We start from the raw sequence: 24,459 nt of genomic DNA on the forward strand, positions 1-24,459 counted from the left end.
AGGCTTTATGATAAAAAAAGGTTTAAGTACTTAGTTTCAAAGGACTTATCAGATGAAACGTAGTTGAACAACAGTAGTCAGTACTGGTGAGACCCACTTAAAAACTACACTACCCGGTGTTTTTATTTTAATTCAAGTTTGAAATACCAAGGAGCTTTTTCACAGAGTAGATTTAAAAATAAAACCATAACAATTGGCAAGGGTGCTCCACTTGCTGTGGGTCTACGAATTCAAACTCTCGAGAATGGTATGCCAATAATATACACAGACATTTATACTCTAAATACCTGCATGTTCAGCAGCCTATTCCTGCGTTGTCTACAAAATTAGAGTAATTTAATCCTGCATGTAGAAATAACTTTTCAAACTTGAGATTACTGATTTCAATTACTGATTTTAAGTAATTTAGATTGCATATTTCCAGTGTGAACATGTTTACATATATACCAAACAAAAGGCCATTGTATGGCAAGTTAACTGTGTGGAACAAAATTCAATTTTTCCACTTTCAATTTCCACTGAAAAAAGATGTTATCCTCTACAACTAAATTACCAGCAAATCCTTATATTATATGGGGTAGCGGAGTAACCTGCACTACAGCCTTATCAATGTTCACTTAGGTTCTTAGAGTTTATCTGAAATAAAAGTCTGAAAATGAGGAATCGAGACAGTCAGCATTTCAACTTTTGAGAATAAAAGTTCAAACATACCTTTTGTTGAATTCCAGCTTAAGTGATTTTTATGTAAATCTTGCAGGTGATGAAAAGCAAAAAGCAACCAATCTCTCTGTAGTGTTTAGCCTGTTCTTTAATACTATGGGTCACCTGCCCCCAGAAATTCCTAATTGAACAAGGAATCCATGGGGCAAAGTAATTGTTTTTCAAAGGTGGGTCAGAACGGAACATTTATATCTTCACTCCAACAGGCAAGCATGAAATGTAATCCTTGAGTATCACATTTTTGGTAGATGCTACCGTGGTCTCTTATCCTTATTTCATGGGATCATTAGCCTGTGAATGTGTCCATGTTTTGACTTTAGAAATTTTTTAAACATGTTATTCCTGTGTTTCCTCTAACACCTCAATATGTATATACATAACATCTTCATTTCTCATCAAATGTTGTTTCAGCACAACCAGTGTGCAACTGATTTTCAGAGTTCACAGAACCTATCTTCTAAGAAAAAATACTTTTAGCTGAACCTCTATAATCATGACAAGAGATTGATTAAAATGCCAAGATAAGAAACAATTTATTATAGAGAGAAGAAAAATTTCTCATCCAAAATATAGAAATCTGTACAACTTTGCCACAATCAATATACATGAACTGTACAAATTTACACCAGTTCATAATTTACCAAATAAAAGATGACTAACAAAGTTCACAAAATAGATGGTGGTTTGTGGAAAAGACTTTTACCCAATTAAGTACAAGGAAAGTTACAAACCAGACCTCCACTTTCTAAAAATAAGAAGTTTACTCAGTCTTAGAAAACTACAAGCTAGCAAATGTACAGAGAGCTGGCTGGTGCTAACACCACAGTTGAGACAGTGTCTTTTTAAGGGTCTTTTTAAAAGCCTGTTGCCATGGCAGATTCTGGTCACTTGCTACTTTCAAGGCCAAAAACACAATACAAGGTCTGACCATTTCCCCAGGTCATGCTTACTAGTTTGTCTTTATGTACATTTATACATATTTAAGTGCTAGGTAAAAGTCTTGTAAAATTTCCAGTACTATCATGTTTGAAATGTTTAGCTTTCCTATTGAGCTGCCAAAAAGGTTAACAATAACAATTTTCAAGTGTAATAGTGCAAATTCCTCTGCGAGACTTACTGCAGAGAAAGATTCTTTGAAATACAGATTTTCTTTAAAGGGATTGATGTAAAAATTTAGGTATGTCTGCAAGAAACTGAAACCACCCTAGGACTTCCCTCCCTAGCAAATAAAGTGATCATTTACTTGGACTCACAGGCTATTAAAATTAATCATTGAAAGGTACTGTCCAAACTATGGCACTGTCACTTAAAAAATTTTTTTTACCACTCTATCTTGTGCCAGATCTTCACAGCTGTGACACGGTTTAAATTCCATAATCCATCCCCAAGAGGAGCCCACCCAAAGCAAAAATCAAATTTATCCATCATTATAAGATGATCCATCCATAGACTATATCTTAACCTGATACAGTCATCATATTGTAGTTTTTGGAAGGGCTCGTTCTGCCCAAGAGAAGTTCCTCCTTACAGCTGATTCTGCTGTCTACCACTTGCACGTTGGTGCTGTTTTGAGTGCTACCTCCTGCTGGTGAGGCTTCATACAGCACACAGATGGAGCCATCCTCTCCAATTCTGTAGGACACTTCGTAAGGGTCAACCCAGAGTGTGAGTTCACTTGGGAGAAGCCTGAACAGCTCCTGACTGCTCAGTCCAATCCGCTGTGCTGCCTGTCCAATCAGAGGATCCATTTTATGGTTGATGCGAATACAACGGTAACCCGATCCCTTGCATGGCTTTTCTGGGAACCAGTGATGTTTATAATGTTCTATAGAAGAAAAGAAGAACAGAGAAACAATGCTTAGGATCGTTAGATAGCTCCTGCTGTTGTTTCCTCCTACCGCAGGCTCCTTTGAGGCGTGAAAATGAAAACTACCAACTTTTAAAAACGTCCAGGATTGCATCCGTTATTGTGTATGTGCGGGGACGGGGAAGGGACGGGCAGGGTTTTGGAAATAACACAGTAGTACGGGACAAAACAATCTCCAGGAACCAACCGGTTGAGCCGCCAAAACAGGAATCAGGCGCGCAGCTCCGCCAGCCGGGAAGCCGGTGGCACCTACGGCCAGGCGGGAACCTGTTTACTTTCTCCACCCCATCCCAGCCGCACACAATGGAGTTGATGGCTTTGGGGATGAGAAGCGCCACCAAACTGTTAACCCCGAAGGGAAGAAAAACAAGCAATCCTAAACCACGCTCTGGGCAGGGCTGTAATTGTGCCGGTGACAAATCCGATGATTAATGGGCAGGGGCAGGAGGCGCGGGGAGACTGCACGTCCGTCCCGAGCTGGCTCCGGGGCAGCGGCGAGGCTTCCCACCCCGGGTCTGGGCCGCCGACCACACAACGGTTGGAGGGAGCTGGGGGAAGTGGGCGTCGAACCCACCTCAGCCCCGCGGCTCCTTTGTCCCCAAATCGGCGGACGGCCCTCGGACCGCAGCTCCCGCCTCAGTGGGCTTAAGTTTCTTTGTTGTGCGTGTTTTCTTCTCCCCTCCGTTCTGCCAGCTGGGGGGAGGGGGCGCCATCCGTCCAGACCCCAAAGCCTCGCTGGGAGCCGCCGTTAGCAGCCGCCCAGCGAGACCACACCGGTCCCGCCGCGCAGCTCGAGCGCGACCGGCCCCGGGGCGCTGCCGAGGCTTCCGCAGCCCCGACGGCCGGACTCTGACACAAGGATGTGGAGCCCGCGTCCCCCCGACGCCCTCGCCCGGCTCACCTGCCAGCAGCTCCTGCAGGCTCTGGCTGAAGGTCTGCAGCTGTCGCTCGCTCGTGAGCCCCTTGGTGCGGAGGAACTTGGAGATGAAGGACACGGCGGCAGCAATCTCGCCTATCATGGTGGCAGCCCGGGTGTAGAAGGGATGCATGGGGGCGGCGGGAGGAGGCGGCCCGGGGCGGCCGGGGCTCGGCGGCGCGGCCCCGACGGCGGAGCGGCCACCCCGGGCTTCCTCACCGGGAGGAAAGCTGAGAGGAAGAGAGGGCGTGAGGAGCGGACGGCTTTTTTTTTTCTTTCTTTAGACTAAAAAAGTTATTTTCGAGACAGGAGGCGGCAGGAGAGAAGAGGAGACGAGCGATGGCGGCCTGGTCACATCGCTCGGACCTCCCCAGCCGCCTCCGCCTCCAGCTCCGCAGCATCCGAAGATCCCAACAGCTGCATTTCCAGCTCCGAGGGGCGAAGAGATGCCACCGCCGTGCAGCACCCTTTATAGAGCCGCGAAAAGGAAGTGGCGTAGCTGGAGCGTGACGGCCGACTCCAGCCAATCCGAAGATCGCACCATTGTGACGCAAGCAGGTTCCGAGCCGAAAGGGGCGGGAAAACGGTCCAGGAGGCGGGTCCAGAGACAGGGAAGAGAGGGAGGAGCTGACGTAATCCGCTTGTAAACAAATAAACCCAGAGTGGCGGCTGGAGAGCCAGTTGCTGGGCCGAGGGACGGAGGGAACCGGGGGTGCGCGTGTGAAAGCTCCGCCCCCAGCCCTAGGTCCGCCTTCCCGTTTCAGCAGGTCCAGGCTCTGCGCCAGTGCATCCTTCAGCAAGAGTGCGCTACCCGGACGCTACCCGGACCCACTTGCCCTGGAGGGTTATTGCTGGGTAGAAAAGAACTACCTGGCGCAGGCAGTGCCTTCACGCGCTGCCTTCCTCAGATTGGGCTGCGTGTCCCCACTGCGTGTTTACATCTCGTTCCCGCTCCGGGTTTCGGTGACTGGCTCCTCGAGCCAGAGGCGCGTGTGGTGCGGCGCGATAGGGGCGCCCGCGCTGTGGGCGCAGGCGGTGCGCTGCGCGAGTGCGGGAAAAGTGAAGGGAATGGTCTCACTGGGCGTTCTGCCCGAGAACAGAACTGCAGCCTCGGGGAGCCAGGGTCCCCTCGAAGACGAGCTGTCTACGCCGCGGAGCCGTTTCTGCTCCACCCAAGGGGAGGAGTAGGGGGATGTCTTTGTAAAAGTTTAATTGCAAAATAAGTGGGTTAGTAAGGCCATTTGTGGTTGCTGTTTCAGTAACTTCAGCAGTCAGCGGAGAGAACAGTGGAAACCTTACTGGATGCGGACAGGAGAGCCAGTTACTGAAGACAACGCAGATCCTGTAAATCGTGGTCTGTAAAAAACAAACTACAGTGTATTTTAAAACTTGGGTACACAAAACCAAAGATTTTCTTTTTTTTTCTAGTCCAAATGCCGTCCTAGTCTTAGAGTCCTACTCTTTATTAAAAATAAGAGAAATTAAAAAATTGAGGCTTCTGAAAGTAAGCTTGTTTGAAACCCTACCAAAAAAACAAACAAAAAAAAACTTTAGAAAACAGTGTAGCAGGAAGGCAGGAGCCTGCTAAAACGATTAGGACTAAGACAGGGTTAACCTGAACTCCCATTAAGGAGAAGGGGGAAAAGAAAAAAAACAAAAAGATGAAGAGAGGCAGGCAGATGGAGAAAGCAAACAGGAGGCAGAAGTTGAACTCTACCAGATGGAAATAAATATCCCCAGCTTAGTTGGTCATCAATATTGCAAAACACACCACTTTGAGTTTGTTTTTTTTAAATACTGAGCTAAGGATGTAGAAATAAAGCAAAAGTATGACATTATAAAACAGGAGAAAACGTTTTATTGTTGAAAAATATGAAAAACTCGATTAAGAAATAACAGATTATTTTTTCTTCATTAGTGTACATAAGTAGTTACATGTGAAATAAAGATAGTGGGTTTTTTTTTCTTAAACTTTTCAGAAAGAACTGTGCTTAAAAATAATAGTTTCAGTGGAGGCATGAAACCTCTTTTACTACTCAAAAAGAAGAGAGAAGCAAAAGTAAATTCATGAAATTACCATAGCCCTAGAAGAAGAACTCCTGATCTCCCTTCTAACCTGACCCACCCTTCGTCCCCTGCTCTGTTCCTTTCCCTTACATTGTCTTTAATATGTCACCGAGTACAAATTAGGACTCAAGTGAAAGTTTTTCTCTTCTAAAACTGGTCTTCATTTTGGCCTCTCGGTCACTCTCTTCTTAAATTGACTCATCTAAAAAACAGAAATAGTTAAATCAACAAAAATGCTAGGATTGGACTCAAGACTTCCCCCAAGCCCGTGTTCATCCCACTACTTTTAACTGCCTGCACTAGCAGCTGCAGGACCTCTTCTGAAAGCCTTATAAAACCAGTTGAACAGGGTTAACAGAAAGTTTAACCCACAGACTCAGGGAGAGTTATTTCTCGAACTGAGTTCTTTTTTTTTTTTTAATCATATATGTGTTTCCCACCTTAAATCATCCCATTAGGAGACAAATAGATTTGAGAAACTACAATAATATTTAACCTGGGGAATCTAGAGAGTACTCAGAAAAAAATGAAAATGAACTTGGTCTTAAATGTAAGCCTCAGATGGTACAGGATGTTAATTGCTAATAGTTTTCAATTCTGGACATAATTTTATATGTTTAGTATCATTTTCTGGAAGTTTAGTCAGGCCCTTTCCATCTGGGAAACAAGCCGGGATTTCTTGACAGCCTTTGAATTATAAAGGTGCTTTCTGTGTTACTATGCTAAGTTTACCAAGGCTCTCCCAAGTACTTTATTACTATTATGCAATTTGGTAGTAATGTTTCAAATTAATTTTTTTTTTTTTTTTAGAATGAGTCTAGCTCTGTCACCCAGGCTGGAACGCAGTGACATGATCTTGGCGCACTGCAGCCACCAACTCCTAGGGTTCAACTGATTCTCCTGCCTCAGCCTCCTAAGTACCTGGGATTACAGCTGTGCACCACCCCACCCAGCTAATTTTGTGTTTTTAGTAGAGATGGGGTTTCATCATGTTGGTCAGGCTGGTCTGGAACTCCTGGCCTCAAGTCATCCACTTGCCGGGGCCTCTCAAAGTGCTGGGATTACAGGCATGGGCCACCGTGCTTGGCCTGTCAAATTAATTTCTAAAACTTAGAACAGTTCTAATCAAAGTATTAAAAATCTCAGGAATGCTGTCCAAACAAATTCAAAAAATGAACCTGGGTTTTAAAATAAGTAGACAAAAGCGCAATTATCAGATATTGTTTCCCCAGTTGGACCTGCCCTTTCCCTGAAGGCACATTCAGGGCCAGGGCCTTCCAGACTGAGCCAGAGGCAGCCTGCCTGTTATTAGTCAGCCAGCTGCAGTCACTAAAGTTGTGCATGTTATGAACCTACTTCCAGATAGAGTGCTAGGTGTCTAGAAAACTCACAACTTAACCAATAAGTAGGAGTCAAGTGAGAGAATTCTTGAGAGAGTGTTAATGGCAAATAGAAACAGGTCATTTATTTGTGTGCTTTGGGGCAGAGGGAAAATAAGAAAGCCCCAAAAGTGAGTGATGTCAGCTAAGCCAGTGAAAGTGACCCATGATTAGTTCTCCTTGGAGCAAAGGAAAACAAGGGCCGGATCTTGGAGTATCTTAAAGGTATAAACCAAGGAGGGTAAGTATTGTTGAAAAACTGGGTAGATGGAGGCAGGCATAGAGTACTTGGGAATATTTTTAGCAGGCAGATTATATGATCAGGTTTACTTACCTTTAAGTAATTGAGCTTTCCTGTGGGCTTATATCTTCAACTAGAGACCTATGCTTCTTATTTGTCTATTTTTTGGTGACCCATATAAAGCAGGAGACCACTTTTAGTTGCCTCCCGGCTAGCACCCTGACTTGTTTTGCTTGGGTAAGAATCCAAGGACACAAGCTAAGACATTTGCACTGGGTTTAGATCTGTTGCGTTTCAGAAAACACAGAAGAACTTGGCAATCAGAGGGTGACACATACTGATTTTAGACAAAACTCGGTTTTTTGTGGAAGCTATTCAGATTGTTTGGAGAGTGGGAGGAAGAGGGAGTGAAGCGTTGCTTAACAGCAGAAGTAATAATGCAGGTTATTATCATTTTATGATTAACAGTGCATCAGTGCTAAGCGTTTTACATGTTTCCTTTGTTTTTTTTTTTTTTTTTTTTTGAGACAGGGTCTCACTCTATTGCCACCATGCCTGGCTAATTTTTGTATTTTTTGGTAGAGATAGGGTTTCACCATGTTGCCAAGGCTGGTTTTGAACTCTTGCGCCCAGAGGATTCACCCACCTTTGCCTGTAATTCCAGCACTTTGTAATTCCAAAGTGCTGGAATTACAGGCATGAGCCACCACACCAGCTATGATGCCTCATTTTAATTCTCTAAGAAACCCAATCAAGTGAGTCTAGTTGACAGCATTTAACATATGAGAATACAGTCTTAAAGAAAATAAGTAATTTACCCAAGGTTTTAAAACCAGATTTGAACTCTCAAGTCACTGACTACAAAATTTGAGCTCTAAATACCTGGTAGGTTTTTCAAGGGAGCTCCTGATACTAGCTTTCCTAAAAAGGATCTTGAGAAATAAAACTTGATAATAGTTAAAAGACCATCTGGAGATGAGTAGAGATAGTAGAAGAAAAAAAAAAACCAAAACTCAAAGCAGCTGAGGGGATATCTCATAGCTGACATACCCTGGAAAATACAGCTACATTTATTAAAAGGCTCAATGGAAAATGAAACAAAGGACATATTAAAATGTTAATTTGCCAAATAATTTAACTGGAATAAAAATTATCCCTAAATACAGATAAGTGAAAGTAGCAAAAATGCTTTCTATTTAAGACTAAACTTTTCATTTCCCCTTTGGCCTAAATTGACAAGAGGAACCAGGGGCCTGGTCAGTTCCACAATCTCTCTTGCCCAGCAACTGAAGAAAGCCCTGGAGGGTTGGGTGGAGGAGGTGGGAGGGAAAGCAAGAAGGGATTGTTTTGTGTCGAGGTCACTGTTGAATTGGATCAGTTGGCCTCCAGGAATTTTCAGTAAACTTTGTATTGTATATAGCCTCAGGGCCATTTCTCAAAGCAGGGCTCCTCCCAAACCTTCTTTTCCTTCCTGGCGTCAGAACCTCTGGGCCTATCTTTTTTTTCTTTTTTTTTTTTAGTGATGGGGTTTCACCATGTTGACCAGGATGGTCTTGATCTCTTGACCTGGTGATCCACCGCCTCGGCCTCCCAAAGTGCTGGGATTATAGGCGTGAGCCTATCTCTTTTTAAAGCTCTCACCATCTATTTTGTCACTGGAGGCAGCCCTCTGGTGGTCAGGGTTACTGAGTGTGTATCTGCACCTCCCCAGCTGCCAAAGACTTCTTCAGTTTTAAGGTTTAACAGTAGAATGGGGAAAGAAATGATAAGAATCAACTCTGGAACATTGCAAACTTTGAAGAATCCTACAAAGTTCTTACAAATTATAATCCTGGCCTTTAGTACTTATAACTTTCTGAATGAGGAGGAAGGGTACATGGACCTCCCCTTCCTTTTATTTACTTAGTTTTTGAGGCAGGGTCTGTCACTCTGTCACCCAGGCTGGAGTGCAGTGGCACAATCACAGCTCACAGCAGCCTCTACCTCTCAGGCTCAAGTTATCCTCCCTGCACCCTGCAGCCCTCCCCACCTCAGCATCCTGAGTAGCTGGGACTACAGGTGCACACTACCATGCCTAGCTAATTTTTTTAGTTTATGAGATGGGGTCTCCCTATGTTGCCCAGGCTACTCTTGAACTGCTGGTCTCAAGCAGTCCTCCCTCCTCAGCCTCCCAAAGTGCTAGGATTATAGGCGTGAGCCACTGTGTCCAGCCTCCCCTTTCCCTTAAACTAATGAACCAAGGGATTGGGACTTCTCAGTGGTTCTCCCAATGTGTTCCTCAAACCAGCAGCGTCAGAGTCATTCTGGGAACTTGATAGAAATGCAAAATTTTGGCTTCACTCTAAACCTACGAATTAAAAACTCTGGGGGTAGGGTACTATCTAGGCACTAATGTTGGAGAACCATTGCTTTGAAAAGTAATGGCAAAATTCTGTAATTAAAAACATCGAAGAAATGCCTACACTTCCATGTTTATTGTAGTATTATTCACAATAGCCAATATATGGAGTCAACCTAAGTGTCCTTCAGTGGGTGAATGGATAAAGAAAATGTGACATATATACACAATGAAACATTCAGCCATTGATAAAAGAATGAAATTCTGTCCTTTGCAGCAACATGAATGGAACTGGAGGTCATCATGTTAAATAGGCTTCCCACTTTTTTCTTGTGCTGGAAAAACAAAAATATTTTTAAAACAATTGGAAAAATATAAGCCAAGCATAGAAAGACAAATATTACATGTTCTCACTCATATATATATTGGGAGCTTAAAAAGTAGATCTCATGAGGATGGAGAATAGATTGATGGCTACTAGATGCCAAGAAGGTTAGGGAGGAGAAGGGATGAAAAGAGATTGATTAATGGGTACAAAAACACAATTTGATAGAAGATAGGCTGGGCATGGTGGCTCAAGCCTGTAATCCCAGCACTTTGGGAGGCGAAGGCGGGTGGATCACCTGAGGTCAGGAATTCGAGACCAGCCTGGCCAACATGGTGAAACCCTGTCTTAAGAAAAAAAAAAAAAAGATAGCAGATATAAGATCTAATGTTTGATAAATCAGCACATTCCAGAGTATGTTCCAGAAATTTAAAAAAAAAAAATACAGTGACTATAATAAATAATCTATTTTATATTTCAAAATAGCTATTAGAGAATAATTTGCATGTTCCCAGCATAAAGGAAAGATAACTGTTTAAAGAGATGGATGCCGCAATTGCTCCTGTTTGATTATTACATATTATATGAATGTGTCATAATATCACATGTGCCCTGAAAATATGTACATCTATTAGGTATCAATAAAAATAACCTAAAAAAAAAAAACACTGTTTTTTCAGGTATATACCGTATCCAATAGAAATCTCTTTCTTTAAAAGAAAAATGCGCGTCAATTTAATAGATAAAAGCTGCCTTTTAAATAAACTAAGTTTTCAGTGAGTTGTTATTTGCTTCCTTTAGGTTCTATAATCTGGGTAAACTCCATTCCTCCCAGTTTCTGAGACATTAAGCAAGCTAGAGTTACTCTTATCCAGTAATGGTGTCCACATTTTGCTCTTAAGAGGGAGGATCATAGGAAGCTTGGTATCATACCCATATAAACAAATGTTTGCATATTCTATGCTTTATTTTCACTTCAAAGAAAAACAGCAGGGTTGGGCATGGAGGCTTGTGCCTGCTATCCCAGCACTTTGAGAGGCCAAAGCAGGAGGATGGCTTGAGGCCAGGAATTAGAGACCACCATGGGCAACATAGTGAGAACCCCCTGACTACAAAAAATTAAAAATGTACCCAGTCTTGATGGTGCATGCCTGTAGTGCTAGCTACTTGGGAGGCTAAGGCAGGAGGATTGCTTGAGTCCAGGAGTTTGAGGCTACAGTAAGCTATGACTGTGCCACTGCACTCCAGCCTGGGCAACAAAGTGGGACCCTGTCTCTTACAAGAAGGAGGAGGATGTGAAGGAGGAGGAGGAGGAGGAGAGAAAAACAGCAACTTGTTATTTTTATGGAAACTCAAACTTAAAATCTCAAAGTAGATTAGAATTTAAGTGCATTAGGATGAAGTCACATCGTTCTCTCGAAACTAGGTAGTCAACTAAAACAAAGGAACATTCATGTTGCAAAAGTATGGTACAATAAAACAAATACAGAAGTCCTACATATAGATAACCAACATGATTGTGGAAAAGATGGGTACACTGAATATACTTCAGTGGAAATTTAAGGGTTGAAATCTTATTGGTAAATACAATTTAGGATATATTCACTTAATGGGGTACAGCAAGTCAGACACTCAAATTCCTGAAAAGACTATGTTCTAGCCATGGAAGAAAAGGTTTCTAAAGAAAAGAATAGTTATTACTGGCATATCAAATAGCATGTATTTTCTTTTTTTTTTTTTTTGAGACTGAGTCTCTGTTGCTCAGGCTGGAGTGCAGTGGCGTGATCTCAGCTCACTGCAACCTCCACCTCCCAAGTTCAAGTGATTCTTGTTTCTCAGCCTCCCGAGTAGCTGGGACTATAGGCGTGAGTCACCTCGCACAGCTGATTTTGTATTTTTAGTAGACATGGGGTTTCACCATGTTGCCAGGCTGGCCTCTAACTCCTGACCTCAGGTTATCTGCCTGCCTCAGCCTCTGAAAGTGTTGGGATTACAGACATTAGCCACCATGCTCCACCAAATCACATGTATTTTCTGATAAGGATGAAGATAAAGTGAGAGCCTCCTCGTGATTTTGTGTCCCCTTATCCATTTGTTTAATAAATACTTATTTTCCCTAAGTGAAGCAGAAACAATCTTCAGCTACATCATATAGCTAGATAATATAGTGGGCCTTCTGAATCTTCATGTTCTGCACTCATGAATTCAATCAACCATAGATTGAAAATATTTGGGAGAATCTCAGGCGCAGTGGCTCACACCTGTAATTCCTGCACTTTGGGAGGCTGAGGTGGGAGGATCGCTCAAACTCAAGAGTTCGAAAGCAGCCTGGGCAACATGGCAAAACAACATCTCTACAAAAAATACAAATATTAGGCAAGGTAGTCCCAGCTACTTGGGAGGCTGAGGTAAGAGGATGGCTTGAGCCTGGGAAGGGAAGATTACAGTGAACCAAGATCGCACCACTGCACTCCAGCCTGGGCAACAGAGGGAGACCCTGTCTCAAAAAAAAAAACGAAAAAAGAAAATGTTCCAAAAAAAACCAAAGCAATAAAAAATAATAATACAACATTAAAAAAATACAAAATTTAAAAATATAGCATGACAACTTTTCACAGTATTTACATTTTATCAAGTATTATAAGCAATCTCGAGATGACTGAAATTACAATCATGAGCTGCATAACATTTCAGTTAATTAGAGGCCACATATAAGAAGGTTCTTCCCCTAAAATTATAATACCATATTTTTACTGTTCCTTTTATACATTTAGTTACGTTTAGATACAAAACTGCCATTATGTTACAATTGTCTACAATATTCTGTACCTTAACATGATGTATAGGCTTGTAGCCTAGGAGCAATAGGACATATACCATATAGCCTAGGTGTATAGCAGGCTCTACAATCTAACTTTGCGTAAGTACACTCTATGATGTTTGCACATGATGAAATCGCCTACACATGCATTTCTTAGAACTTTCTTTAAGCAATGCATGACTGTATACAAGAGGATGTGCATGGGTTGTATGCAAATACTATGCCATTTTATATTAGGGACTGGAACATCTCTGAATTTTGGTATCCTTGGAGGTCGGGGACCCAATTCTCTGAGAATACTGAGGGAGAGCTGAATTCACAATCTGATGTGGTCAAATGTTGCTGGGTGGAAGAAAACAGTTCACCAAAATATGGCACTTCACCATGCTGAGCACTTTGGAAATTGAAAGTCCTGAGAAATTAGCCCCAGAACCACCGTCTCGCTGTGACCTTTCTCCTTTCTCCCTGTCTCTCATATCCTGTTTTCCAAAGCACCAAGAGAGACTCTGGAATTTCCTTATCTGACTAAGAAAGCTTAAATGCGATTGTCTTAATACTCCCTCCCAAGAAATCTGGTCAAATAACCAGGAAATATCAACCCCCAGAGAAGAGCAGAGACTGGAGTTACTATGCAAAGACAGATTTTTCATCTGTTATTCTGAACACAGCTCCAAGAGCTTACCTGGGGGACTGGATCTGTGAAATATGACAATGGTTGTTCTAGCCCAGCTCCACTCCTCACCTTCCCATAGTCTCTGCCTTCAGCCTCCCAAATCTATCCATTCTCCCTAATGACTGACTACCCATTAGAACAATTCTCTACATTCCCCATCTCCCCTTGAGAAAGAGTATGTAAGCATCTGAATCTGTGATATTCTGAAATATACATTTGGTTTCCCTCCTGTTTCCTATCATACAATCATGAAAATCCTTGGAATCTCCAAAGTTCTTTCTTTTTGTATGCTAAAGCAGACTGATAGCTTCAGGGTGGGACTAGTCACCTGAAAGCCAAAAGCATGATTAGAGGGTTGGGACTTTCAGCCCTACCTCTCAACTTCCACCGAGGGGAAAGGAGCTGAAGGTCCACTTGCTCACTGTTAGCCAATGGGTTAATCAATCATGCTTATGTAATGAGGCCCCCATAAAAAGCCAAGAGGACAGGGTTCAAAGAGCTTCCATTATAGCTGAACATGCAGAGGTTCCTGGATGGTGGTGGACTCAATGAGGGGAAATTCCATGCCCCTTTCCTATACCTCACCTGCCCAGGGAGGAGATCTTAGGAATCCCAACTTGAAGCCAGTAGACCAGAAGTTCCAAGAGGCCTGCTTCTTGATGAATAGATAATGAAAAGAAAAAAAGAAAAAGAAAAAGGAAGGAAAGAAAGGAAGAAAGAAAGAAAAAGAAAATGGAAGGAAAGGAAGGAAGAAAGAAAGAAAAAGAAAGAAAAAAAGAGAAGTTCCAGAGGTCTGAACTTGATACTAGTGTTTGGGGTGGTGGGCAGTTTTGGGGTCTGAGCCTTCAACATGTGGGATCTGATGCAATCTCCAGGTAGATAGTATTGGAATTGAATTGGAGGACATCCTGTTGGTGTTCACTGCAAAAATGATTTGTTGGTTGTTGGTGGTGAGAAATTCCAACATATTTTGGGGTCACAGAAGTGTTGATTGTTATTGTGTTGGTTTAAGAGTAGATAAATAGCATGGTCTTAGAATTTTTCTGAAACAGTACCACACTGGGTATTAGGGTAATTACTCTGTGTGGTTTTCCCCAATTTTCCCCCCATGCGTGTTAATAAATTTGCATACCGGTTCTCTTGTTCTACCTGTAGACAAATTTTAAGAGAACCTTCAGAGGGCAAAGTGAAAGTTTTCCCTTTGACTGTAAAATATGAGAGCAAAGCATCCTTTTATTAGCATTAATGCATGTGTTTAAAAAAATCCATATTTGTATGATTTTTATTTAAACCTTTCATCAAGCGAAAGGTAGAAGATTTCATCTTCTGAAAGCCAATTTGAATTTTAACTGTAATGCTGACCATCAAATTCAAAGAATGGTTGCCATGTGGTTTTTGTTGTTATTGTTTGTTTTCAATGTCCAACCCTACTGCTTATCTCACAAGCAGATTTAAAAAGTGAAACAGTAGTAAAAGATAAACCATTAGAGTACTCAAGGAATGGTTCTTTTCTTGGTTTTCTCCCTTGTAGAAACAAAGCTGTCTGTACAATATTTATATGATGGGAGATTGTAATAGTTAAGAGGACTTCTATCTTTATACTCAAAAAGATCTATCCTTAGTTCCTTTGAACAGATGATGTTCTTGCCTTTTTTTTAAGAAGCTTTATTGAGATATATTTTACATATTATAAAATCCTCCCATTTCAAGTGTACAATTCAAGGATTTTTAGTTAATTTACTGAGTTATGCACCATCACTACAATCAGTTTCAGAACATTTTCATAACCTCCAATGAAATTTCAACTTGCCCTTTTTCCCCCACTGCTGCCCACCCCTCCCCCACCCCATCTCCAGGAAACGGCTAGTCTATTTTTGGTCTCTATAGATTTGCTTATTCTGGACATTTTATATAAATAAAGTCATACAATAAGTGGTCTCTCGTGTCTGACTTCTTTTGCTTAGCACAATGTTTTTGAGATTCATCTGTGTTTATCATTTATCAATAATTCATTATTTATTTACTTGCCTATTGTGCTGTTATCGTCCCAGATTTTTCTCTTGAGGAAAACTATATCAGGAAAGCTTAATTTTATAATTGCATACCAGGCTGACCTCAACAAATTTTGGAAGGGTGTTTCTACTTTTTTTCCGTGACCTTTTCCTTTCAAAGATTCTTCTCTCTTATCTAACGCCTTCAAGATGTCATTTCTCTATGGCTTAACCTAGGCAGTCCCCTCCTAGCCCCTTACCTCATGCACAACTAATCGTGCTCACTTTCGGTGCCTAGCATATTTCATACACCCACACCCTAACATCCAACTGCACAAGGAATAAGTTAACTGAATGAGTGTAAAAGCTTCTTCCTCAAGACACTTCCTACTAGTCCTCAGGAGAGGGAGAGACACACATTTCAGGTTGGAAAGAGGGTACTGAGAGGACTGTGATTACATCATCCAAGGACAAATATTCGCCAGATAATTTAGCCAAGAGGATTTAACTAAACAGTTAAGCTCTTAACAGAAGCTTTATTTAGGCTCATTCTAACAAACATGATCAGCAGACAAGTTCTTTTTAAAGAAAGTTCTCTTTCATCTGACTAAAAAGAAGGAACACATTTAAACCAAAACAGGAACTACTCTGGCAATATATGTGTGCAAAAATAAGCACCCTATGGGGCTCTTTTTAAATTAGCCAGAGTGCACAGAGAAGTCTTTGAAAAGAAAACTGTGGGGGTAAACATTTTTCTTGATTTCATAAACACTCATTGTTTAATCATCTGAAGAAAAGGCAAACTTATGATTAAATTCCTCTACCTCCTAAGCTGATGAACTCTTAGTTCACCTCCTCCCCCCAGCCTGATGTACTTAAGGAGGCAGGAGAAGTAACATGAAAACCAGCCTACCAGAGAAGCAAGTGGCTGGCCTAGGATATCCTAGCCCTCAAGCTGGATACATATACGTAGGGCTGCGCCTTGCAGGTCTGGCACAGAAAGTAGAGTATGCCAAGTTGCTGCCGTAGTATATTAATATGCTATTTACACTTCATAAGCAGTGGATAACCAGCTTCAGTTTATTTTGCTAACTTAAAAAAAAAAAAATTGCCGGGCATGGTGGCTCACGCCTTTAATCCAAGCACTTTGGAGGCCAAGGCGAGCGGATCACCTGAGGTCGGGAGTTCAAGACCAGACTGACCAACATGGTGAAACCCCGTCTTTTAAAAAAAAAAAGAAAAAAAATTTAAAAAAAAAGAAAAAATTAACTTCTAGGATGCCTCACCTCATCCTTTCCTCTCCCACATGAGCAAGATAGTTACAGAATTTCAATCAGAACACTTAGAACCTCTGAGACCAGCTGTAACTTCCATCCTTACCAATTGTTCAGATACTACCCAAGATGTGCTATTTATATGCTTTTCTGGACTTACTCTGATGAGAAAAAATGAATCTTAAACAGAATCAAGAAACAATTATAGGGCTTATGTGGCTGGGTGCAGGGGCTCACTCCTGTAATCCCAGCACTTTGAGAGGCTGAGGAAGGAGGATTGCTTCAGCTCAGGAATTTGAGACCAGTCTGGACAACATAGTGAGACCTCGTCTCTAAAAAACAAGCAAACAACAGACTTGAGGTGACTTAATATGAAGCAAATACTTTTTTTATCTTTCCTCCTCAGCCTCCCAAGTAGCTGGGACTACAGGCATGTGCCACCATGCCTGGCTAATTTTTGTATTGTTAGTAGAGATGGGGTTTCACCATGTTGCCCAGCCTATGAAGCAAATACTTAACAGATTTTAAAATAAACAAAAAGGTTAATAAGCTGTGTAAATAAGATAGGAATAAATTTTACCAGAAGTCTGGGTTTGGAGAGCATTGCTATAAATAAGCAATACATTTAATTTTGAGCTTCCTAGCCTCAAGGAAGAAAAAAGAAATGTAATAAAGTATATTGCTGTCTCTAAAAAAACACTATCAAAAGAAGAACATTAGCATTACACTCAAGTTAGTGGATCACTTCATAATTCAATCTTGATAGAAGGAACAACTTCATACAATTTTGTAAGACATTCAGGGAAATGTGCTTCAGGTGGCTCACTCTTCATTTGACTCTCTCAATCACTACCGAGTACAAGTTTACTGCAAAATGTCTGATGTGTAAGTGTACCAGCTGTTCATAAATTCATTCCATAAATTTGACTGCTGTGTATCAGGTACTGGCTAGGCACTGGAGCTACATCTATGAACAGCAAAAATCTGTCTTACATTTTCGGGAATCTAATAGAAAGACAAAACTAAGCAAATAGCAGAAACAAGCACATATTTGCTATTCTGTAAACTGCTATGGAAGAAAAATAAAGTAGCTATGAGAGTCTAACCTAGATAGGGACAGGTCAGAGGGACATCACAGAAGCCTTTCCTAAAACAGTGATTTTTACTGAAGGATGAGTTGGAATGAACCTGGATGGAGGGTTGGGGAAAAAGATCTGCTGTTCAGACTAAGTAAACAAGTGTTCAAAGGGGACAGAGGTATGTTCAGAGTGGAGGTGTATGATCTCTTAGTCAAGAGACTAAAAGGAGAGACACCAAAGATAAGGCTGGAAAACTATGTGAGGTCAGAAACTGAGGTAACTTGTGATTGTATTTCAGATATTTATCATAGGCAAAGAATGAGGAAGAAGTCATCCAAGAGTTTTAAACCAGTGAATGACATGAACAGATTTGCCTGTTAAAAGTTGCAGTCACTCGGTGGGGCATGGTGGCTCACGCCTGTAATCCCAGTACTTTGGGAGGCTGAGGCAGGCAGATCACTTGAGGTCAGAAGTTTGAGACCACCCTGGCCAACATATTGAAACCCTGTCTCTAGTAAAAATACAAAAATTAGCTGGGCATGGTGGCACATGCCTGTAATCCCAGCTACTTGGGAGTCTGAGGCAGGAGAATTGCCTGAACCTGGGAGGCGGAGGTTGCAGTGAGCCAGGATTGTACCACTGCACTCCAGCATAAGCAAGACTCCATCTCATTAAAAAAAAAAAAAAAAGAAAAAGAAAAAAAAACAAAGAGTTACACTCAATAAGCACCAGGGGCAATGGGGACAAAGCATTCTAATATTATGAAAATTTGAAGGTAAAGATCTGTCCGTTATTTGCTTTGCAGGAGAGATGTGAGAATGTCTGTAAGTAAGGCAGCATCCCTTAAGAATGAAAGGCTGTATCCATTTAGATCTGCTCAAATATTCAATAACACTGAACTTGAAGCCCCAGAAATCTAGATCAGTAATGGTCAAAACTTGTTCTATAAAGGGCCAGGTAGTACATACTTTTTGACTTTGTTGGCCAGAGGAGCTTTGTCATAGCTACTCAATTCTGCAAATTTTTTAAAAATTTAAATTTTGTCAAAGTTTATATAGCTAGGGGGTACAAATACAGATTTACATGGATATACTGCATAATGGTGAAGTCTAGGCTTTTAGTTTACCCATCGCCCAAATAGTGAACACTGTACCCAATAGGTAATTTTTCAGCCTTCCTATCTTTTGGAGTCTCTAATGTCTATTATTCCACTCTATATGTCCATGTGTACCCATTGTTCAGCTTCTATTGATAAATGAGAACATGTGGTATTTGACTTTCTATTTCTGAGCAATTTCACTTAGATAATGGCCTCCAGTTCCACCTACATTGCTGCAAAAGACATGATTTCATTCTTTTTATGGCTGAGTCTTATTCCATGGTGTATATATATGCCACATTTTCTTTATTCATTGATTGATGAACATGTAAGTTGATTCCCTATCTTTGCTACTGTGAATAGTGCTACAATAAACATATGAGTGAAGGTATCTTTTTGATGTAATACTTTCTTTCCTTTTAGGCATATACCAAGTAGTAGGATTACCAAATCAGATGTTTTATTTTTAGTAATTTGAGAAATCTCCATATTGTTTTCCATAAAGGTAACACAAATTTACATTCCCACCAATGTATATAAGCATTCTCTTTTCTCCACATCCTGGCTAACATCTGTTGTTTTTAGACTTTTCAATAATAGCCGTTCTGACTGGTAAAAGATGATACCTCATTGTGGTTTTAATTTGCATTTCTCTGATGGTTAGTGATATTGAGCACATTTTATATGTTTCTTGGCCACTTGTTTGTCTTCTTTTGAAAAATGTCTGCTCATGTCTTTTAAAAAACAATTTTTATTTTATTTTAAGTTCCAGGAGACATGTGCAGGATGTGCAGGTTTGTTGCATAGGTAAACGTATGCTATTGTGGTTTGCTGCACCTATCAACCCATCACCTAGATATTAAGCCCTCCATGCATTAGCTATTTATCCTGATGTTCTCCCTTTTCCTGTTCATGTCTTTTGCTCACTTTTTTTTTTTTTTTTTAACGAGACAGGGTCTTCCTCTGTCACCCAGTGCAGTGGCAAGATCTCTACTCACAGCCTCAACCTCCTAGGCTCAAGTGATCCTCCTTCTGCAGCTTCTCAAATAGCTGGGACGACAGGTGTGCACCACCACACCTGGCTAATTTTTTCTACTTTTTTGTAGAAATGGGGTCTTCTTATGTTGCCCAGGCTAGTCTTGAACTCCTGGGCTCAAGCAATCCTTCTGTCTAGGCCTCCTGAAGTCCTGTGACTGCAGGTGTGAGCCACTGTGTCTCACCTTTGCCCAGTTTTTAATGGACTTACTTGTTTTTTCCTTATTGAGCTACTTGAATACCTTGTAGACTGTGGCCATTAGCCCTTTGACAGATACATAGTTAGCAAATAGTTCTTCAAATTCTAAAGGTTGTCTCTAGCCTGTTATTTCTTTTAAGCTTTTTAGTTTGAGTCCCATTTGTCTGTTTTTGTTTATTGCATTTGCTTTTGAGGACTTGGTCATAAATTTTTTGCCTAAGCTAATGCCCAAAAGAGTTTTTCCTATATTTTATTCTAGGATTTTTATAGTTTCAGGTCTTCTGTTTATGTCTTTAATCCATTGTAAGTTATTTTTTGTATATGGTATGAGGTATGAGTTCAGTTTCATTATGAATATGGCTATCCAATTTTCCCAGCACTATTTATTAAATAGGGTATCCTTTCTCCAGTGTATATTGTTGCTGACTTTGTTGAAAATCAGTTGTTTGTAGGTGTGTGGCCTTATTTCTGAGTTCTCTATTTTGTTCCACTGATCTATGTGTCTATTTTTATACCAACACCACGTGGTGTTAGTTACTAAATAGTCCTTTAGTATAAGTTAAATTCAGGTAATGCAATGCCTCCAGCTTTATTCTTTTTTCTTAAGACTGCTTTGGCTATTCAGGTTCTTTCTTGGTTCCATATGAACTTTAGAAGTTTGTTTTTCTAATTCTCTGAAAAAACGATGTTAGTATTTGATGAGGATTGAGTTGAATCTGTAGATTGCTTTAGGGCAGTATGGTCACTTTAACAATATTGATTGTTCCAATCCACGAGCGTGGGATGTTTTTCCATTTGTTTGTGTCATCTATGATTTCTCTCATCAGTGTTTTATAGTCTATCTTATAGAGATTTTTCACCTTCTTAGTTAAATATATTCCTAGGAGTTTTATTTACTTTTTATTTTCGTAGCTATTGTAAAAGGGATTGCCTTCTTGGTTCGGTCCTTGGCTAGATCGTTATTGGTGTACAGAAACACTACTGATTTCTGCACATTAATTTTGTATCCTGAAACTTTACTCAATTCATTTATCAAACCTAATAGTTTTTTAGTGAGGTCTTTAGGGTTTTCTAGATAAAAGATCATATCTTCAGCAAACAGGGATAATTTGGACTTCTTCTTTTCTAATTTAGATGCCTTTTATATTTTTCTCTTGCTTTATTGCTCTGACAAGGACTTCCAGTACTATATTTAATAAGAATGGTGAAAGTGGGTATCCTTGTTTCAGTTTTTAGGGGGAATGCTAAGAACGGGAACAGTCGTATGCATTTGCATTTGTATTTCTGTATAGTATCATCAACTCTGCTATTGTAGTGTGGAAGCATTACAGAAAATATGAGTTTGGCTGTGTTCCAATAAAGCTTTATTTACAGAAACAGAAGACAGCAGATTTAGTTCTTGGGCAATACTTTGTCTATCCCTCATCTAGATCAACAAGCATCAAAGAGATGATCATTATTGTCTTCTAGGTATGGGGATGAAGAAAGGGGAAAAAAAGAGATGATCATGATAGGAGATTTTGGAGGCCAGAGTAACCATCTAAGCAAAAACACTTTTTAAAAAATTTTTATTTTATTTGTTCTTTGCAAAAACACTTTTAGTAGGATAACTTTTCTCCCCAGGGGCTTTAATTTTGAGCAGTACTGCATTGTGATGGGATTGCCAATATTAATTAAGGACAAAATACACCTTCTGTGAGCTGAACAAATTGACCCTGTGAACAGAATTATCATCCACGTAGATTCTGAAGTTTATAAGCTCCTTAGAGGCAAGGATTTGTGTCTGTTTTGTTCAATGTTTTGTTGTTATTGTCGTTAGTTTAGTTTGTGTTTATGCTTTTTGTTTTTTAACCCCAGCTGGATGCAAGGATTTTCAAGTTTTGTGAACAGAATCAGATATTAATGAACAGATGTACTTCACAAGGTGAATGTTTAATTAATGACCTTTCAGCAGTAGAGCTCTTGAAAAGTCTTATCACTATTGGTAAAACTCCTTTTTATTCCCAGTGTTAAGACTTTTTCACCCAAACACACTAGATATACATACTAAGAAATTATCTCAACATTATGATTCCAGGCATGAACACACTCACCAATTCACTCAACAGAGTTTCTAGTCATAATATCATAGGAAAAAAAATTAAATTGAATTCCTTATGTGGATAATCCCAAACATGTTTGTTTTGCTTGTGAACACGAAGCAAGAAATGAAGATATAGCATCTTCATCTCTTATAACCCTTTGGTCTACGTGTGCATAGACTATTTCCATGCGGTGTATGTACACTGTTTGTGCTTAGCTTTTTTTTGCCTGAAAAATAACATTTAAGACTTATTTTAAGCAAAACTGACCTAAATAATAATAAGCCTCTTCAAAAGATTAAAAATTTCATAAGAAAAATAGTGCAAAAAGAAGAAGGAGGCTTTTTTTTTTCTTTTTGAGACAGTCTCGCTCTGTCACCCAGGCTGGACTGCAGCGGCACGATCTTGGCTCACTGCAACCTCTGCCTCAGAGTAGCTAGGACTACAGGCGCACCCCGCCATGCCCGGCTAATTTCTTGTATTTTAGTAGAGATGGGGTTTCACCGTGTTGCCCAGGCTGGTCTCAAACTTCTGAGCTCAGGCAATCTGCCCACCTCGGACTCCTAAAGTGCTGGGATTACAGGCTGAGCCACCGCACGGCCAGAAGGAATTTTCTAAATCTAGGTTCTCTCACTTCTTCCCTGCACATCCATCACCCACTATCAAGTCATCTCTTTCTCCTTTGCTGAGTACAAAATTATTCGAAGGATTACTATACTTGATTACTTTCAAATTCTTTATTATTACACAGATGTGCTCTTATTATATACATATGTGTATGGAGACATACTAAATATGTATATAATTTTTGAAAATTGTTTGGGTGTTTTAGATTAATATGTACCACATAAAAAACTTTCTCATTAAAATTAATGAAGTTTGTTTTGTTTTGTTTAAAGAGGTTACTTAAAAGCAGGGCCTTAAGAAATTAACCTTATTAATCAAGGTATAGACCAATCAGTTTCCTTTGTAATCCAATGTATTTTAATCAGTACACTATAAAAATATTGTTTGGAGAAAAAGTTTATACTCTTCAGACTGCTAAAAAGCTCTATGGTACACACACATAAAAACCACTAGACCTGAACCCTAGAACAGTATCTAACATACAGTAGTGGCTCAATAAATATTTATTGAATACCAAATGACTTTTAACCCAGAGAAACAATATTGGCTTTGTTGAAAAGATGCTAAACTATATAGACAAAAATTGTTTAAAAAGGGTCATAGTGATGCCTGTGGCATAAAATTCTCTTTTAGATAAGCAACGGCATTGAACTTATTTTCTATGGCAGAAAAGCATAAGAAACACTAAAATCTGCATCATATTAGTGTAAATGCTTCAAAGGAGAATTAGAGACAAAGAATGATTTCAATCACATTTAGGATTAGAATTTGCTCAAAGAAGTACATAACTATCCAGCACTGTAACTATTTTGTTCACCAATACATTCACAGCACTTAATATAGTGCTTGGTAAATAGTGGCATCAATAAATATTTGAGGAATGAATGAACTCTGAAATTCTGTGGCAGTAAAAGCTCTGACGGAAGATTAAAAATCTTGAATCAATATCAAAATCATATGGCTTGGCTAAGTGGTACCTGTCTATGGAATCAAAGATTGATGAGAGATCTATAAATATTGCAGGAGTCTTGGGTTATTTTTAACTGCATTTCCCCCTCACCCCCTATAGATTTAAAAGTACCAAAAAGGTCAGTAGGAGAATAGTGCTGTTCCAAATGTTCCTTCTTTTACAGGCAGAAAATTAAATGGAGAAGCCAGACTTGCAACACATAGAAAAGAAAGCTAGTTGAGACTTGGGAGCTGATTGATTGAAGGTGGCTCTTAGGAGGTTGCCCTTATTGAAGATAAAGGCTGATACTGTGACTCTGTCTCAGGGGAACTTAGTAAAGAACTCCTCAAAGATGTGGGACCACTATTCAGAACAGGATTTGCAGAGCTGGGGCAGAGAAGATTTTACTCTGAGGATCTCTTCAGCTGGGAGTAGTAAATTGGTTATGCCTTAATGAGTCAGATTTGTCAATATTTAAGATAGGATGTTATTATGCCTTTTAAAAGAATAAGATAGAGTATACCAACTGATTTGGAGTTCTTTCCAGCATTTTAAGGTCTTTAAAGAAAACAAACTGGAGAAAAAGAAATAAAAACAGATCATGCTATACATATAGTATTTATTTGTGTATGTGTATATATATACACAAACACACACACACAAGTATTAAAAGATTATATATACATAGAAAAAAGTTTAAGGCAACACATCAAGGGGGTACTCCTCTGAGGGGTATGTTTAGAGAGGAAGCAGTTATTTACTTTTTATAATCCTGAGT

At 40.1% G+C, this 24,459-nt stretch overlaps 1 protein-coding gene and 1 long non-coding RNA gene across 2 annotated transcripts in view; one reads left to right on the forward strand and one right to left on the reverse strand.

Annotated features, from left to right (window-relative positions):
- Positions 1 to 1,228: 1,228 nt before the first annotated feature.
- BTG1 (BTG anti-proliferation factor 1) lies at positions 1,229 to 5,006 on the reverse strand. Its single transcript, XM_032297546.1, has 2 exons — positions 3,489 to 5,006; positions 1,229 to 2,545 (listed from the first exon to the last, which is right to left on the reverse strand). Exons 1-2 carry the CDS (start codon positions 3,634 to 3,636, stop codon positions 2,178 to 2,180), a joined length of 516 nt encoding a protein of 171 aa, XP_032153437.1. The 5' UTR covers positions 3,637 to 5,006; the 3' UTR covers positions 1,229 to 2,177.
- LOC116564434 overlaps positions 4,615 to 24,459 on the forward strand; it is an 83,906-nt gene continuing 64,061 nt past the window's right edge. The window contains exon 1 of the long non-coding RNA XR_004274893.1: positions 4,615 to 4,847. This is a non-coding gene — a long non-coding RNA (uncharacterized LOC116564434). The remainder of the gene's footprint in view (positions 4,848 to 24,459) is intronic.

Source organism: Sapajus apella, unplaced genomic scaffold (assembly GCF_009761245.1).
Source record: "Sapajus apella isolate SASKATOON/1434 unplaced genomic scaffold, GSC_monkey_1.0 scaffold2, whole genome shotgun sequence".
Taxonomy (NCBI): Eukaryota; Metazoa; Chordata; class Mammalia; order Primates; family Cebidae; genus Sapajus; species Sapajus apella.

What these genes read in the sequence shown, in the direction of transcription:
- BTG1 (XM_032297546.1), bottom strand. Translation starts at nt 3,636, where the DNA reads ATGCATCCCTTCTACACCCGGGCTGCCACCATGATAGGCGAGATTGCT. An exon ending in CCTGCAGGAGCTGCTGGCAG is followed by an intron (nt 2,546 to 3,488) that starts GTGAGCCGGGCG and finishes TTTCTTCTATAG; the next exon opens with AACATTATAAACATCACTGG.